Source organism: Taudactylus pleione, unplaced genomic scaffold, assembly GCF_031769625.1.
Source record: "Taudactylus pleione unplaced genomic scaffold, aTauple2 ptg000085l, whole genome shotgun sequence".
NCBI lineage: Eukaryota > Metazoa > Chordata > Amphibia > Anura > Myobatrachidae > Taudactylus > Taudactylus pleione.
In genome coordinates this window covers 16,055,312-16,074,102 of record NW_028284487.1, presented here as the reverse complement: position 1 = coordinate 16,074,102, position 18,791 = coordinate 16,055,312, and the positions used below count along the sequence as shown (strand labels likewise).

Below are 18,791 nucleotides of genomic sequence, written 5' to 3'. Positions count from 1 at the left end.
AGTACATATACTGTATATACACAATCATCAGTAGTGAGAGCGGGAAGTAGTACACATACTGTATATACACAATCATCAGTAGGGAGAGCGAGAAGTACATATACTGTATATACACAATCATCAGTAGGGAGAGCGGGAAGTACATATACTGTATATACACAATCATCAGTAGGGAGAGCGGGAAGTACATATACTGTATATACACAATCATCAATAGGGAGAGCGGGAAGTACATATACTGTATATACACAATCATCAGTAGGGAGAGCGAGATGTAGTACACATACTGTATATACACAATCATCAGTAGGGAGAGCGAGAAGTAGTACACATACTGTATATATATATATATACAATCATCAGGTGGGAGAGCGGGAAGTAGTACATATACTGTATATACACAATCATCAGTAGGGAGAGCGAGAAGTAGTACACATACTGTATATACACAATCATCAGTAGGGAGAGCGAGAAGTAGTACACATACTGTATATACACAATCATCAGTAGGGAGAGCGAGAAGTACATATACTGTATATACACAATCATCAGTAGGGAGAGCGGGAAGTACATATACTGTATATACACAATTATCTGTAGGGAGAGCGAGAAGTAGTACACATACTGTATATACACAATCATCAGTAGGGAGAGCGAGAAGTACATATACTGTATATACACAATCATCAGTAAGGAGAGCGGGAAGTACATATACTGTATATACACAATCATCAGTAGGGAGAGCGAGAAGTAGTACACATACTGTATATACACAATCAGTAGGGAGAGCGAGAAGTACATATACTGTATATACACAATCATCAGTAGGGAGAGCGGGAAGTACATATACTGTATATACACAATCATCAGTAGTGAGAGCGGGAAGTACATATACTGTATATACACAATCATCAGTAGTGAGAGCGAGAAGTACATATACTGTATATACACACTCATCAGTAGGGAGAGCGGGAAGTACATATACTGTATATACACAATTATCAGTAGGGAGAGCGGGAAGTACATATACTGTATATACACAATCATCAGTAGTGAGAGCGGGAAGTAGTACACATACTGTATATACACAATCATCAGTAGGGAGAGCGAGAAGTACATATACTGTATATACACAATCATCAGTAGGGAGAGCGGGAAGTACATATACTGTATATACACAATCATCAGTAGGGAGAGCGGGAAGTACATATACTGTATATACACAATCATCAATAGGGAGAGCGGGAAGTACATATACTGTATATACACAATCATCAGTAGGGAGAGCGAGATGTAGTACACATACTGTATATACACAATCATCAGTAGGGAGAGCGAGAAGTAGTACACATACTGTATATATATATATATACAATCATCAGGTGGGAGAGCGGGAAGTAGTACATATACTGTATATACACAATCATCAGTAGGGAGAGCGAGAAGTAGTACACATACTGTATATACACAATCATCAGTAGGGAGAGCGAGAAGTAGTACACATACTGTATATACACAATCATCAGTAGGGAGAGCGAGAAGTACATATACTGTATATACACAATCATCAGTAGGGAGAGCGGGAAGTACATATACTGTATATACACAATTATCTGTAGGGAGAGCGAGAAGTAGTACACATACTGTATATACACAATCATCAGTAGGGAGAGCGAGAAGTACATATACTGTATATACACAATCATCAGTAAGGAGAGCGGGAAGTACATATACTGTATATACACAATCATCAGTAGGGAGAGCGAGAAGTAGTACACATACTGTATATACACAATCAGTAGGGAGAGCGAGAAGTACATATACTGTATATACACAATCATCAGTAGGGAGAGCGGGAAGTACATATACTGTATATACACAATTATCTGTAGGGAGAGCGAGAAGTAGTACACATACTGTATATACACAATCATCAGTAGGGAGAGCGGGAAGTACATATACTGTATATACACAATCATCAGTAGGGAGAGCGAGAAGTAGTACACATACTGTATATACACAGCAGTAGGGAGAGCGAGAAGTACATATACTGTATATAGACAATCATCAGTAGGGAGAGCGAGAAGTACATATACTGTATATACACAATCATCAGTAGGGAAAGCGAGAAGTAGTACACATACTGTATATACACAATCATCAGTAGGGAGAGCGAGAAGTAGTACACATACTGTCTATATACAGTCAGGTCCATAAATATTGGGACATTGACAGAATTTTCAGATTTTGGGCTCTATTCACCACCACAATGGTTTTGAAATGAAACAAACAAGATGTGATTTAACTGCAGACTTTCAGATTTAATTTGAGGGTAATTACATCCAAATCAGGTGAACGGTGTAGGAATTACAACAGTTTCAATATGTGCCCCCACTTTTTAAGGGGCCAAAAGTAATGGGACTATCAACTCCAAAGCTATTTCATGGACAGGTGTGGGCTATTCCCTCGTTATTTCATTATCATTTAAGTAGGTAAAAGGTCTAGAGTTGATTCTAGGTGTGACATTTGCATTTGGAATCAGCTGCTATCAACTCTCAATATGAGATCCAAAGAGCTGTCACTATCAGTGAAGCAAGCCATCATTAGGCTGAAAAATCAAAACAAACCCATCAGAGAGATAGCAAAAACATTAGGTGTGGCCAAATCAACTGTTTGGAACATTGTTAAAAAGAGAGAACGCACCGGAGAGCTCAGCAACACCAAAAGACCCGGAAGACCACGGAAAACAACTGTGGTGGATGACAAAAGAATTATTTCCCTGGTGAAGAAAAACCCCTTCACAACAGTTTTCCAAATCAAGAACACTCTCCAGGAGGTAGATGTATATGTGTCAAAGTCAACAATCAAGAGAAGACTTCACAAGAGTGAATATAGAGGGTTCACCACAAGATGCAAACCGTTGGTGAGCCACAAAAACAGGAAGACCAGATTAGAGTTTGCCAAACAACATCTAAAAAAGCCATTACAGTTTTGGAACAACATCCTATGGACAGATGAGACAAAGATCAACTTGTACCAGAGTGATGGGAAGAGAAGGAAAGGAACTGCTCATGATCCAAAACATACCACCTCATCAGTGAAGCATGGTGGTGGTAGTGTCATGGCGTGGGCATGTATGGCTGCCAATGGAACTAGTTCCCTTGTATTTATTGATGATGTGACTGCTGACAAAAGCAGCAGAATGAATTCTGAAGTGTTTTGGGCAATATTATATGCTCATATTCAGTCAAATACTTCAGAACTCATTGGACGGCGCTTCACAGTGCAGATGGACAATGACCCGAAGCATACTGCATAAGCAACCAAGGAGTTTTTTAAGGCTAAAAAGTGGAATTTTATGCAATGGCCAAGTCAATCCCCTGACCTGAATCCGATTGAGCATGCATTTCACTTGATGAAGACAAAACTGAAGGGGAAATGCCCCAAGAACAAGCAGGAACTGAAGACATTTGCAGTAGAGGCCTGGCAGAGCATCACCAGGGATGAAACCCAGCGTCTGGTGATGTCTATGCGTTCCAGACTTCAGGCTGTAATTGCCTGCAAAGGATTTGCAACAAAGTATTAAAAAGTGAAAGTTAGATTTAGGATTGTTTAAGTTTTAGGATTGTTTAAGTTTGAGCGAGAAGTAGTACACATACTGTATATACACAATCATCAGTAGGGAGAGCGAGAAGTAGTACACATACTGTATATACACAATCATCAGTAGTGAGAGCGAGAAGTACATATACTGTATATACACAATCATCAGTAGGGAGAGCGGGAAGTACATATACTGTATATACACAATCATCAGTAGTGAGAGCGAGAAGTACATATACTGTATATACACACTCATCAGTAGGGAGAGCGGGAAGTACATATACTGTATATACACAATCATCAGTAGTGAGAGCGGGAAGTACATATACTGTATATACACACTCATCAGTAGGGAGAGCGGGAAGTACATATACTGTATATACACAATCATCAGTAGGGAGAGCGGGAAGTACATATACTGTATATACACAATTATCAGTAGGGAGAGCGGGAAGTACACATACTGTATATACACAATCATCAGTAGGGAGAGCGAGAAGTACATATACTGTATATACACAATCATCAGTACCCCTTAAAAAGTGGGAGGCACATATAGAAACCGTTGTAATTTCTACACCGTTCACTTTTGACCCCTTAAAAAGTGGGAGGCACATATAGAAACCGTTGTAATTTCTACACCGTTCACCTGATTTGGATGTAATTACCCTCAAATTAAATCTGAAAGTCTGCAGTTAAAACACATCTTGTTTGTTTCATTTCAAAGTCATTGTGGTGGTGAATAGTGGCCAAAATATGAAAATTCTGTCAATGTTCCAATATTTATGGACCTGACTGTACAATCATCAGTAGGGAGAGCGAAGTACATATACTGTATATACACAATTATCAGTAGGGAGAGCGAGAAGTAGTACACATACTGTATATACACAATCATCAGTAGGGAGAGCGAGAAGTGCATATACTGTATATACACAATCATCAGTAGGGAGAGCGAGAAGTAGTACACGTACTGTATATACACAATCAGTAGGGAGAGCGAGAAGTAGTACACATACTGTATATACACATCAGTAGGGAGAGCGAGAAGTACATATACTGTATATACACATCAGTAGGGAGAGCGAGAAGTACATATACTGTATATAGACAATCATCAGTAGGGAGAGCGGGAAGTAGCCCACATACTGTATATACACAATCACCAATAGGGAGAGCGGGAAGTAGCCCACATACTGTATATACACAATCACCAGTAGGGAGAGCGAGAAGTAGTACACAATCATCAGTAGGGAGAGCGAGAAGTAGTACACATACTGTATATACACAATCACCAGTAGGGAGAGCGAGAAGTAGTACACATACTGTATATACACAATCATCAGTTGGGACAGCGAGAAGTACATATACTGTATATACACAATCATCAGTAGCGAGAGCGAAGTACATATACTGTATATACACAATTATCAGTAGGGAGAGCGAGAAGTAGTACACATACTGTATATACACAATCATCAGTAGGGAGAGCGAGAAGTAGTACACATACTGTATATACACAATCATCAGTAGGGAGAGCGAGAAGTACATATACTGTATATAGACAATCTTCAGTAGGGAGAGCGAGAAGTACATATACTGTATATACACAATCATCAGTAGGGAGAGCGAGAAGTAGTACACGTACTGTATATATACAATCAGTAGGGAGAGCGAGAAGTAGTACACATACTGTATATACACAATCATCAGTAGGGAGAGCGAGAAGTACATATACTGTATATAGACAATCATCAGTAGGGAGAGCGGGAAGTAGCCCACATACTGTATATACACAATCACCAGTAGGGAAAGCGAGAAGTAGTACACATACTGTATATACACAATCAGTAGGGAGAGCGAGAAGTACATATACTGTATATACACAATCATCAGTAGGGAAAGCGAGAAGTAGTACACATACTGTATATATACAATCATCAATAGGGAGAGCGAGAAGTACATATACTGTATATACACAATCATCAGTAGGGAGAGCGGGAAGTACATATACTGTATATACACAATCATCAGTAGGGAGAGCGGGAAGTACATATACTGTATATACACAATCATCAGTAGGGATAGCGGGAAGTAGTACACATACTGTATATACACAATCAGTAGGGAGAGCGAGAAGTAGTACACATACTGTATATACACAATTATCAGTAGGAAGAGCAGGAAGTAGAACAGAAACTGGATGCACACAATCATCAGTAAGGTGAGCAAGAAGTAGCACACATACTCTATATACACAATCAGTAGGGAGAGCTAGAAGTGTAATCACAATACTCAGAAGGGAGAACAGGTAGTAGTACACATACTGCATGTACACAATGCTCAGTAGGGTGAGTGAGAAGTGAGAGGTTCTTCTGTAGAGGCCCCTCGTTAAGACCAGCTCACCATGCAGAACATATAGGGATGTTCCTACGCATCGGACACCAATTATTACATGAAGCCAGGAGGCGATGTATGTACATACAGGGCACTCTTAAATCAGAGTACAGATTCAGTGCTGCTGATCTATAATCTCACAACATGAATCTACTCTTGACTTCATGTAAGAGCCGGAAGGACCATGTAGCCATTTCTTCATGAAGGTGGCTTGTCTCAAAGTGGACAACTCCCTTAAACAAACAGCAGCAGATTCACTGACAAACCCCAACTAGTACAACTTGACACAATGTTATTTTATGTGAACATATACAACAGCTGGGGGAGAATTTGGCCTTCATAGTAAATGCATTAGTTAGTGAGCATACATGAGGTAACATCAAGCACAGAATCAAATAAGGCAAGCACAGCTGATTAGATAGGCAATATATCACTTACATTTATTGCTGGGACATCACAAGTATGTTGTGAAAGGTGGGCACTTCTCAATGCCGCCCTACAATAGGGCCAACTCCAAAACAGTTATTGCTAATATCAGCTGAGCCACACGCCAGACCACCACCAGCCATCTGTAAGGGTCTATCCCATAAGTCCACTGTCAAAGAGCTGGACAGCAAGTAATAGTGTTTTACCAAAGCCTGACAGATATAAAATTAAGATCACCCTTGCCTTAAGGACCTGTATAAGGAGGGATTAATTTGTGATGGAACGCACAAGGACACAGTTGCAGCTCTTGTTGTGGCCACTTCTGTATTGTCTACAATTGAAATTAAGCATGGAGTACAAGGTCATTAAGCCCTGTACATACTCATTGCGAGGTAACTACTATTGACGGCCATGATTTGGAGACCAAAATGTTCCACATGAGTAAACACAAATGGTAAAGACATTTTGCTTAAAAAAAAAATAAAAAAATAAACCCCTAAGAGGGGCATTGCTCACCTCCTGAAAGATTTTAACACTGTATGTATTGTCATCGTCAGCAAAATACACAACTCCGCGGTCCCTGGGTGATCGGTTCTCACGCAACCAGCTTAAGCCCTCGTTTCGTTGCTCGACACCACGTGGCTTCAACCAGTTTGGATCTGACTCTTTAAGCTTCATTGCCGATGGGGTCTGCACGTGCAGGTGTGTGTATTGCAGATCACTCTGCGCTAGCAGATCTGCAACGGCAGCAGTGCGTTCTGTAGAGTCCTCCACCAGAATCCAGTGGAGAGCAGGGATGAGAAGCAATGTCTGAGACAGGCGGGTAAGCTCGGCTCGTTGATGGGGTCTGACCACAACAGAGAGCAAGCAGAGACTATTAAAAAATTTACTATTCAAAACATTTGTATAAAGAATTTAATCAAGAAAACCCTAAGCGAAAATGAAAACAAGGAGTATAAGTGATTTGCTTTATATAGAGCTGGATTTCAGTCTACAGTCTTCCCGCATCGGTTTGACATGAGCCTCACAACATGACTATATTGCGGAAGAACCCTGCACCTTACACTAACTCTCAGTCTTTGATTAGCTGCCTCCCACAACATCAGCACATTAATAAGCTGGCATGTGCTGCTGCCAGCGTTCTAATGATCTGATTGGTTGTCGGATGCACTGTCCGTTTCTCATTATAAAACTAGGAACAAATTAATAAGCAGGACATGAGACAACGGTGCTGTGACCTTAACCAAAGTCAACTTAAAAATGGTAACCTTAGTTAAGGAAAACTTTTGATTAAAACAAATTCTGTTAATATGAATACTGTGAATATGCATGTTTCAATTGGGCATGTAGTCGTAATAAGATGAATTTTGTAGATTAGATACTCTAATGCAAATGGATACAGCTATCACTCATCCAGAAACTATGCTAGAAATCTCCAAAGACTTTGGTTGCTATAAAACTCCCTCATATTCCCGGTCACTCCAGAAAATAACTGAGCAGATGTAAACATGTCAGGATAGTGGGAACAAACTACGTAAGAGTACGGGAGATTCATGCTTACCGTGTGTGTGTTGGGGTTATTACATATATGATTGGCAAGTTCTCCACACTTCGGTGGTGCGGATATTCCCTTCTACGAACATCATTTGCAGAGTTCATGTGATGTGTACAGTCACATTGCTGACCTGGAAACAAATCACAGTACAGATAACCTCATGGGAAGACTATGGCAATGTATAAAGAAAAAAAACTTGCATGCACTTTACTAGATGTTCCATGTAGTAACATTTTATAGCGCTGCAGAATCTGTGCTCGCTATATAAATAACTGGTAATAAATATTATATAGTGGAAAGCTCAATATGTAACGCACCCAGCTGTAGCAAAGCATAGAAGAGACCAGCAGTGGACACCACAAAATACACTAGGAAGATGTTCCTGAGTTTCAGCCTCATGTTAAGGAGGGATCGGGGATGCACTCAGGCATGAACACCTGGGAATAAGAAAACATACTATTTACAAGTAGGAATCAACAATGACATTCTTTACGCAGACCCCACACAATCCCTGCCACAAACGTTTTACACTACTAAAATTTCCCATCACATTTTCCTGATGGGTACTGGTAACATTAATGCTCTATTTCAGGGATGGGGAACCTCAGGCCCGGGGGCCATATAAGGCCCGCGGAATCATTTGGTCTGGCCCTCTGAGCTTTTTTTCTGCTACCGTGTTTCCCCGATAATAAGACACTGTCTTATTTTTTTTTGTTAAAAAAAACACCATAGGGCTCATTTTCGGGGTAGGTCTTATATTAATTAATATTGACAGCAGTGCCCCTTATGCAGGCCCCCTTGCAGAAGTGCCCCTTATGCAGGCCCCCTTGCAGAAGTGCCCCTTATGCAGGCCACCTCCTTGCAGGCCCCCTTGTAGAAGTGCCCCTTATGCATGCCCCCTTGTAGAAGTGCCGCTTATGCAGGCCCCCCCCTGTAGCAGTGTCCCTTATTGCAGTGCACTCACTTGCGTGCCGACTGGATCTAACACGATCCAGCAGGTGCGGCCGCACTGGATCCTCAGCACGCGGGTGACGTCATGACATCACCCACGCACTGCATGACTGGGAATGCTGGTCTCTGCAACGTTCCCAGCTCAAAATGAGTTCAGGTAGGTCTTATTTTCGGGGTAGGGCTTAATTTGGACTGGGTTACAAAATTAAGGGTAGGTCTTATTTTCGGGGTAGGTCTTATTATCGGGGAAACACGGTAGCCTCATCTGGCTATAATGGCACCCTGCAGCCAGAATCTATTCAGCAGTGTCGCCTGAAGCGTCCTTAGGACACTTCAGGTGGTCACACCGCTGCCCTTACAGCTCCCCGAAGCATCCTCAGGATATTGCTGTAATCACCAGTGATTGTGGCCCCACCCCCTTGTGACATCACACGGAGGGGGCATGGTCGTGAATAATGTTATATATATGAAAATGGCCCTTGGCAGAAAAAGGGTTCCCCACCCCTGCTCTACTTCTTTCCCAAGTTCTGATAAGTAATGTGAGAACAGACTGCACAGACCTAGTATTGACTGATGGCTCCTGTATGTGTTCTGAGGCTGTATAGTGGGATCAGGAGCACGCGCTGCAGTCTGGCAGCTCCAACAAAAAATGACTGTACAAATCCACCATATCATAAAACCTACCAAAAGAAACTGTACAACTCAAATTAGGACTATTTTAAAAAGGTTGATTCTATTTTCCCTTCAGTTTAGGGGCCCGGATATGACGTCAGTGAAGGCAGAAGTGCGGTTCCAGGCCCTGACAGCGCTGTTATTTTGTCTCAACTCACCACCAATACATACCTCCCAACATTTGATTATTGTCACCCGGGACATCCCGGAAAGGGGACATGGCTTTCACATAAAGGGGCGTGCCCTATCGGCACGCTGCGTTTTCATCACTAAGAGGCGTGCCCAGCATCTCTGAGATGCTGGCCTGCCCTCCGTACTGTGAATAGATGCTGTGCGCATGCGCACAGCCTCTATTCTCGCTCTGCATACACGCTGCTATGCAGAGCAGCGGTGTATGCTTCCCCCAACTTCCCCCCCACTGCGGGACACTGCGGCCCGTGGGTGGGACAGCCCCATAAATGCGGGACAGGGGGGTACGCCAATAGTAGAAATTTGTACGCTCGCCACTCTTCAAGCATGGTGGATCGCTGCGCTTGTCACAGGTTACTATTCACACTCTATGAACACGTGGATGGTAACTGATAATGTCAGGGTCCGTTCGGTGAAGGACATCTCCCACAACCATTATACAAAGCATGCAGCAATTAATATAGAACCATACACGTGATGATGCGCAGGACACTATATACAGTACAGCTGAAGTATGTGTATTTCCTTATATTACCATACATTGCAAATAAAAAAAAGCAGTGTCTCAGGCAGCCAGTATAATATAAAGCAGATTACTGTCTTATCATATCATATAAGTCTAAATAAATAGAGCTTCTGACAAGTTCTGGATACTCGCCTCCTTCCTCTGCTCCTTCGTAAACGATTGCAGCCTGAGCTTTCCCGCATCTCCAGGCACAATGAAAGGAGATCCGAGATAGTGGCCTTTCAGGTGACATCGTCACCTAGCGCAGAGTAATGACGTCACTAGGATGACAATCAGTGACACGTGGTATTATATACATTATTTTCGGGTAGCAGTTAGAAATATCCAAGTGACGGGCTAAAGGACCTCTGGTGATGTCACAACCTTATTGACCAAATCTCCATATTAGGGGGAGAGTTAAGGTGTCAGTCAGTTATAGGGGTCACTGCAGTAAGTGGAACTGGCTGATGACGTCAGGGTACATTTACTGAAGGGGATATATCTCCAATCGACCTTGCTGCACAGTACACCCCTGGAGAACAACACCCTGCCGGCCGTGCAACTCAGTTGATTGTCTGTCTCACAGGCAGACTCCGGGCTCGGTGCTCAGCTCTTACATCCTGCTGATGGCAGACGTATCAGTGTCTCTGTACTATGCTGAGCTCAATGAATAGCGTGACCACGCTGCTCTACTGCCCGATTGTCTGCCTTCTTTCCTGCATACTGCCACTGGATGACTGCTTTCTGCAGCACTGAGTAACAGCGTTGGCACTCCCCACTGCAGTCAATTACTTGCACCATGCACTGCAGATCCTTATCCCACTCACACTCCGGCCAGTTCTGCCCTTCACCCCACTAACACTGCAGCAAAATTATTTAAGTCACACCGTGCATGTGCCGCAAAGGTCTTTCGACTGCGGTCTCAGTGAGGATTTATTTGCAAAGTGATTCACAAGATGCGTTTCAAGGCTGGCCGCATACTTGCCTACCCTCCCAATTTGGTCGGGAGCCTCCCGAAAATCGGGTGCCACTCCTGACCTCCCGGGAAGGCAGGCAAGTCTCCCGGCGGCTGCAAACCCCTCCTACCCCCCACCGCAATTACAGTAAAATCCTCGGCAGCGGGGGGCCTGTGACGCGATTCACGTCGAATCGCGTCATTTTGGCCCCGCCCCCTGCTTCACGCTACCTGTAATATCGGCAGTGTGTAGCGGGGGCGGGGCCAAAGTGACGCGATCGCGTGGCTCCGCCCCCCGCATACTATTTTAGTCTGGCCGCCCCCCCCCGTTTGTTGGCCACGCCCCCCAGTAAAGCCAATCTGGCTGCTCCCTCCCGGAAGGGGCAGCCAGATAGTCGGCAAGCATGCTGTAATGTGTAGGTGGCAACTCAAACGAAGGCATGCTGTGACCGTTTCTGGGGCGTGTAAAAGCTTGCAACTGCGATTCTATAACTGTAAAAAATGGCTTCTGCAGCTTACTTTCCACACCTATGCTGTACAACAATAGGGTCAGTCAGAAGGCTGATGATTGAGCACAGGGCCGTAGCTAGGGTAGTGCGGCCAGTGCCATCGCACAGGGCACCACAGGTCAGGGGGCACTGTTTGCGTCTGTCAAATTTCTGTTTATTATCATTCTCACTTGTAGCTTCCTCTTATTTCATCCCCACCATCTCCTGGCCTCTCCTATCTCTTCCCTGGCCCTTCCCCATGAGGCCATTCCCCTTTTTTAGGTTTATTATGGCCCTGATTCAGAGCCAATCGTAAGCGGTCGTACGCTCGTAGTCATCCGATGTTGTTAAACCACGCATGCGTCGGTGTAACAGTGCGCATGTGCGTACGGCTGATTGCGATCATTTTTTCAGTCGTTCGTCGAATAGTGAACAGGAAGTGACATGTCAAACGTGATTGACAGAACTGTCCGTTTTGGGGCGGTGACGGGTTTGGAGATGGGAAAACGCAGGCGTGTCGAGGCGTTTTTTGGGCGTACATAAATTATCTGATGCGAACGGCCAATGTGAACGGAACAAGTGTTACGTCACTGTCTGATCCACTTTCCAGTCCAACTGCTCGCTCAGCTTGTGGTCTGGTATTCTCTACCGCAATGACGATGGTCTCTTCGTTCTTCCTGTGGCTCATCGATGGTTTCCCGATTTATCAATTGAGGCCTCAAAAACAATCAGTTTTGAATTGCAAAAATGCTTGTAAGGTGTTTAGCAAATAGCCTTTTTTTAGTAGCAAAAAAACGTACGCAGTGAACTACTCAGCTGATAATTTCTGAGTTAGACAATCAATTAGCTTACAAATGTATTTTACATTTGCGTGTTTTTGCCAAATTTTTTTTTTTCCGGGCAACAATATTGTACGCAGGTTTGTTGTTTTTCTTAATTTTTTAGGTCCTAAGAAAACAATCGTACTTTTGTTTTTTGCTAAGTGTTAATTAAAACTCATAAATTGTTTTTAACCCTTGGTTTATTTTTCCCTCAAAAATGTTTAGATTTCTGTGGTGTTGTTTGCGGGGTTACCTTTTAACCATTTTTTAAATAAATTAACAATATTTTCAACAGTATTTTTTATTTTTTTTGTTTTATTTCTCAACCAATTTTGTGGGCAATAAAAAAAACTTGATAACGTAAAAACAAATAACAAATGATTTTAAAAACACACAAAATAAGTGGCATTTGAAATCCACAAACAAACACAATAAAAAATTCACAAGAAAGGAGAGGGAGGTTTTGGGCATTAAGGAATATGGGGCAAACACTGAGAAGGATTGTGGGAAAATCGCCAGTGCTGTCATCGCCGTTTGGCCGGGGTAGGGAGGGAGCCTGAACGGGTCCGGGATGTCCTTCTGCTGGCCAGAGGCAGATGTTATGGCCTCTGGACTAGGCATAGGGCTAGGCACATTTGGAGGGATAGCTGTTGTTGTGCCAGAGGTGGAGGGTTCTGATGTTCCGGCAGGAAGGGAGGCCGGCTCCAACATGTGCTGGCGAACGAGCTGCTCCAGGGCATTTGCTATTCGCACGTTGGCCCAGTATTTTCCGCCAGGGCCTTAGCAATGGTCACGTTGGCCGCAGCACTTTGCTCCATGGCGTCCGCCACCCGTAGCAGATTGGCTTCCATCCTCAGCAGAATCTCGGTCTGCTGATCCGTTTTAATATTGAGATCAGTGAGGAGGCCCACTGCCTGCGAGGGGGAATGCCCTGGACTGTCTGCCACAGGGTCCACAGCCAGATCTACTGCTTCCTCCCCTGCAGAGCCAGCAGAAATTCTGCGGCCAAAGCTCCCCTCTGGAGCAGACTCATCCGCCTGTGTCTCTGTGAGGAAAAAGAGAAAAGAGTAACATTATAATTTAGATATTGTCCCAAACACATTTCTGAGTTGTTAACATTACAACATTTACCTGGGGCAACATGAGGAGCCGCAAAGTCTGGCATGTCAGTATCCATGTTCGACACGCCAAACACCTCCTCATCCTGCACACACCCCTGGGCCAGCTCCTCCAAATCTGTGAGCTCCAGTGACACAGGGGTGGGACCCACACCTGTCCCCCCTGCATGCCTAGCCCTATCAGCCAGTTTTTGCTTAAGACGATATTTGAAGTCGCTCCATCTGTGGGTTAAAAAGTTGGCATTATTCCTGCAGTATTTGGACCTGTAAACACTTTTTACTAAAATGTAGTTTTTACGTACCGGCGTTTGACCTCCCGGGTTGAACGTTCACAATCACCCACCCTATTGACACCACTGGCTATGTCATCCCACATTTTCCATTTCTGGCTTGCACCCATATTCCTTGGTGCCTGTGGCAGGTTGTCATTGCACATTTGCACCAAAACCTCCATCTCCTTTCTTGTGAATTGTGGCTGCCTTTTTTTTTGTTGGTTTAGTGGACCTACTAGGCCCAGCAGCCTCTTCCATTGCATCCTCAACACCTTTTTTTAAAAATGGGATTAAAATTTTAAATGTAAAATTTGGCCAAAATTATTGTTAAACAGTATCCTTTAGCCCAAAAAAGAGAAATACTTACCTGGCGCCTCTTGGCCAGTGCTTTGCTGCTCTGTAGTCATTTTGGACTTTCAGGTCTCACTACAGCAGACCGATTTGGCTTTTCAGTGACGTTTTTATACATGCGTCAGCATTATTCGTCCGCATCATTGACTGTGCGCTCCTATTGTCCGTCCTTAATTTGAGCTGGAAAATAAAGACTATGGCTTGGTGTGACTGGAGTCGATGTGGCATGTTGTTTGTTGGAGGTCAGGTGTAGGAGTATTTTTGAGGTTTTGCGGTTCACTGAGTAGAAGGAGGAAAATTTTGGTGTTTTTTTTGGTTTATTTCTAGCTTCTTTATTTTCCGTTTTTTTTTTTGTTTGGCTATTTGTTTGTGATTTTTTGAGTAAGTATTTTAATATAGCACCGTAATAAAAAAAAGTAAATAGTTTACAAATGTTTGTAATATTTTTTTATTTTGCTTTACAGTTATTTTGGCATTGCCCCAGTGAAGTTTTTGAACTTTGGGATATTTGTCTGTTTTTGGTAAGTGTTTTTGCTTTCATGATTTTACAAATTAGATGTGTTGTTCTTAGCATATGTTTCGCAAAGTAATGTTGTTTTTTTTCTGGTAACAATCATGTCTTACCACTAAATGTAGCGTACTATTTAGCAAAATAATGTCTCCTTATTTAACTGTAAAAAATGCGTACTATTTAGCGCACTAATGTCTCCTTATTTAACTGTAAAAGTAGCGTACTATTTAGCGAACTAATGTCTCCTTATTTAACTGTAAAAAATGCGTACTATTTAGCGCACTAATGTCTCCTTATTTAACTGTAAAAGTAGCGTACTATTTAGCGAACTAATGTGTCTTGTTTTAACTGTAAAAGTAGCGTACTATTTAGCGAACTAATGTGTCTTGTTTTAACTGTAAAAGTAGCGTACTATTTAGCAAACTATTGTCTTGTTTTAACTGTAAAAGTAGCGTACTATTTAGTGAACTAATGTGTCTTGTTTTAACTGTAAAAGTAGCGTACTATTTAGTGAACTAATGTGTCTTGTTTTAACTGTAAAAGTAGCATACTATTTAGCGAACTAATGTGTCTTGTTTTAACTGTAAAAGTAGCGTACTACTTAGCGAACGAATGTGTCTTCTTTTAACTGTAAAAGTAGCGTACTACTTAGCGAACTAATGTGTCTTGTTTTAACTGTAAAAGTAGCGTACTATTTAGCGAACTAATGTGTTTTTATTTTTTCAGTGTAAAATCATGTTTTACCACTAAATGTAGCGTGCGATTTTCCGAACTAATGTGTGCTCCCTTCTCTTTTTTTTACCCTAAAAAATGTGTTTACAATCCAAGTTTACCCCCCAACAAATAAAAATATTTTCTACTTTTGAAATGTAGGTTGTTCTACTCATGACAAGACCCCGGCCTGTAAGCATCTTTGGATTTCTTAAAAAAGATAAGTATATTTTTCATTACACATTTGTCTAAAACAATAACTACCTGGCTTACCATTTCAGGTTGATGTTGGTCGTATTATATTGGCCATGGTTCCAGAACCCGACCAACCTCAACTTCGTCCCAGGCGTAGGCCTCGTAGGCGTGCAAGGCCCCAGATATATAGAACATGTGTCACCCTTTTTGGAATGCCAGATGATGAGGTATTAAGACGATACCGTCTTCCTCCACAAATCATCCTAGACACGCTCTCATTAATAGAGAGTGATCTTGAACGGCAAATTGACACTCCTACAGCAATACCACCACTTACGCAATTAATGTCGGTGTTACATTTCTGTGCCTCAGGATCCTTTCAAACCACTGTGGGAATAGTTGCCAGAATCTCCCAATCCTCCTTTTCAAGGATCCTGAGGGCAGTGATGGAGGCCATTTTTAAACACCTCCATCATTTTATTACAATGCCAGTGGATATGGGTTCCCTTAGTGTGGCGAAGGCCAATTTTTACCAAATAGCTGGCTTCCCACACATCATAGGGGTTGTGGATGGCACTCACATACCACTTCAGCCTCCAGCAAGGCTGGAGGCTATTTTTAGGAACCGCAAACACTTTCATTCACTGAATGTAATGGTGGTATGTGATGCCTCCCTCCAGATCCTGTCCCTGAATGCCAAAGTCCCCGGGAGTGCACATGATTCCTTCGTCATCTGGCAATCAGGGATTTGGCACAAATTAGACAACCTACAAGCTGGTGATGCGTGGCTTCTGGGTAAGTTGACACCTGTTGCAACCACTGCAAAGCTTGTTACACAATGGTCCTGATGTTTGTTTTTGTTTTTTCACAGGAGACAGTGGTTACCCTTGCACGCCCTGGCTGCTCACTCCTTATTTGGCTCCCACACCAGGGCCACAAAGTGAGTATAATTCCACACTTACAGGCACCAGGCAGGTGGTGGAGCACTGTATCGGCCTTTTAAAAGGCCGATTCAGATGCCTCCACCGCTCTGGTGGCGAGCTCATGTATTTGCCGGATATGGTTTCGAAAATTGTGGTCCTGTGTGGGATATTTCACAACATCGCCATAAGGAGTGGTGTCCCAATGCAGCCAGAGGATGCCTTGCCTGAGGATGGCCCCCCAAGGTTGGTCGGAGGTCAGTATGTGGGGGGGCCATACGCGATGATGTGGTGGCCAGATATTTTAGGTAGCGGTGATCGGGTTCGGTTCTACTTGGTTCCGTTCGGATTTGGCTATCCAAAACTCGTGACAGCTGATAACTAATAAGATTCGGTTTTTAAATCCGAACGGAACCGAGTAGAACCGAACCCGCTCACCCCTAATTTTATGTAATTATTTTCAAAAATTTAGTTAATTGACACAATGTAGACATGTAAGATTTTAATGGCCAATTTTAATTTGTTTTTTTTTTTTTTTTGTCTTTTATTCCATAAAATTACCCGAAAAAACGATGCCTACTACCTGATCCTAAAAATTGTTTACATGTGGCCACATTGGATATAACTTCTGGAACAATTATTTCTTCGCCTCATTTGTGGATTCATGTTGGCCTGCTACTTCTTCAAACAGTTCTTGATTGTTGTTGTTTTTTTTTTATTTCTGGTGTTGGTTGTTTTTTGGAGTGTGTTTTCACTGTGTGAATTGTTTGTCACAATTCACTTTGTGTTTATTATTTGTGTGGATTAAATTTTTGGATTACGTTAAAAAGACTTTTCCTTGGTAAATTACAAGCAAGTGTAATCTGGTCCAAAAAAGGCAAACTTTCTTAATGGCTAATCCTGTAATGTGTTAAATTGTAAAGTATTTTACCATGCTTTGTGGCTAAAAACAAACCCCAAAGGTATTATGGTGAATCAGTATGTTTTCTAATCTAGGCCTAAGCAGGTTTGATTTAATATTTACATGACCCACCAAAAAAAAAAAAAAAAATTGCTGGTAATTCTACAAACCTATTGGTATTGTTAGGTGTTTAATGTGCCAGCTTACATACTTACTTTAGCTATCTACAATCAAATTTACATTACTTCAAAAAACATGCTCCAATAGTTGACTTTTGTAAGGTTAAACAATCTAATATTTACAGACAAGGAATGAGACTTTCATAAATCAAAATATATTTTATTTTTTTTAACATTTTTATGGAGGAAAAAAAATAATAATTAGTGGCGCAGGAGCGCCAACATGTGATCCAGGACCACGAGCATGCCTACAACATGGCCCCTCAACCTGTGCAAGCCCTCCTGCATTTCTTGCATCCGCCTCTGGTCCTCTGTGGGTTAAAAAAAAATGTGTGGATTACTAAACTGATACCTTAATTTATATGTTACCAAACAACTTAAAAATCAGACTATACTTTAAAAATAGAGTAAAAATTTAACAAAACAACAAAGTAATGGCAAACGCAAAGATTGTATAAATAAAAACTTAAAAAATTACACATAAAAAGACAACCCCAAAAAGGGAGAAGTACGCAAAAACACTACATTTGTTGGTACCGTAAACTAGAAAGACACAAGTATGAGTGTTTGGACATGTGTGATATGTGTAAGGGGAAAACATCCTCGACATTGTTTTGCAAACATATATATCCAAAACATTAGAAATACTTAACAAATTGGAAATGCACAGGCAAAAGGACAACATCACCCAAAAACAAAAAAATGCAAAAGCAACAATAGTTTAAAAGGGAAACATACCGGTCATATTGATGCCTGGTCCTGGAGCCCCGACATCGTCCTCCTCTGAGGTGGGCCAGTGCTGGTCCGATGGAGGAGGGGAGATTTGACTAGGTGTGGAGTGGGAGGAAAAGAGAGGGGTGGGTGGAGGGGAGGGTGATGAAAAGAGGTGGGGTGGAGGAGAGGGTGAATTTTGAGGGATGGGAATATTAGGAGAGGGAGGGGCCTCACGGACTGGCCGGTCTGGGGTGGAGGGGGAATTTGGGGAAGGTTGGGGAGAGGAGGATTGGGTGGGGGATAGGGGACGATGCCGACGACGTTGTCGTATTAGATGTCGTAGTCTGCGCTCAGCCC

At 42.4% G+C, this 18,791-nt stretch overlaps 1 protein-coding gene across 1 annotated transcript in view; it reads right to left on the bottom strand.

Annotated features, from left to right (window-relative positions):
- Positions 1 to 10,903, bottom strand: part of B3GAT3 (beta-1,3-glucuronyltransferase 3) — a 31,352-nt gene extending 20,449 nt beyond the window's left edge. Inside the window, exons 1-4 of the mRNA XM_088468387.1 lie at positions 10,452 to 10,903; positions 8,299 to 8,418; positions 7,988 to 8,111; positions 6,943 to 7,273 (exon numbers count right to left, since the gene is read on the bottom strand). Coding sequence (XP_088324513.1) covers positions 6,943 to 7,273; positions 7,988 to 8,111; positions 8,299 to 8,380 — 537 coding nt within the window. The 5' untranslated portion in view covers positions 8,381 to 8,418; positions 10,452 to 10,903. The remainder of the gene's footprint in view (positions 1 to 6,942; positions 7,274 to 7,987; positions 8,112 to 8,298; positions 8,419 to 10,451) is intronic.
- Between the last annotated feature and the right edge of the window lie 7,888 nt (positions 10,904 to 18,791).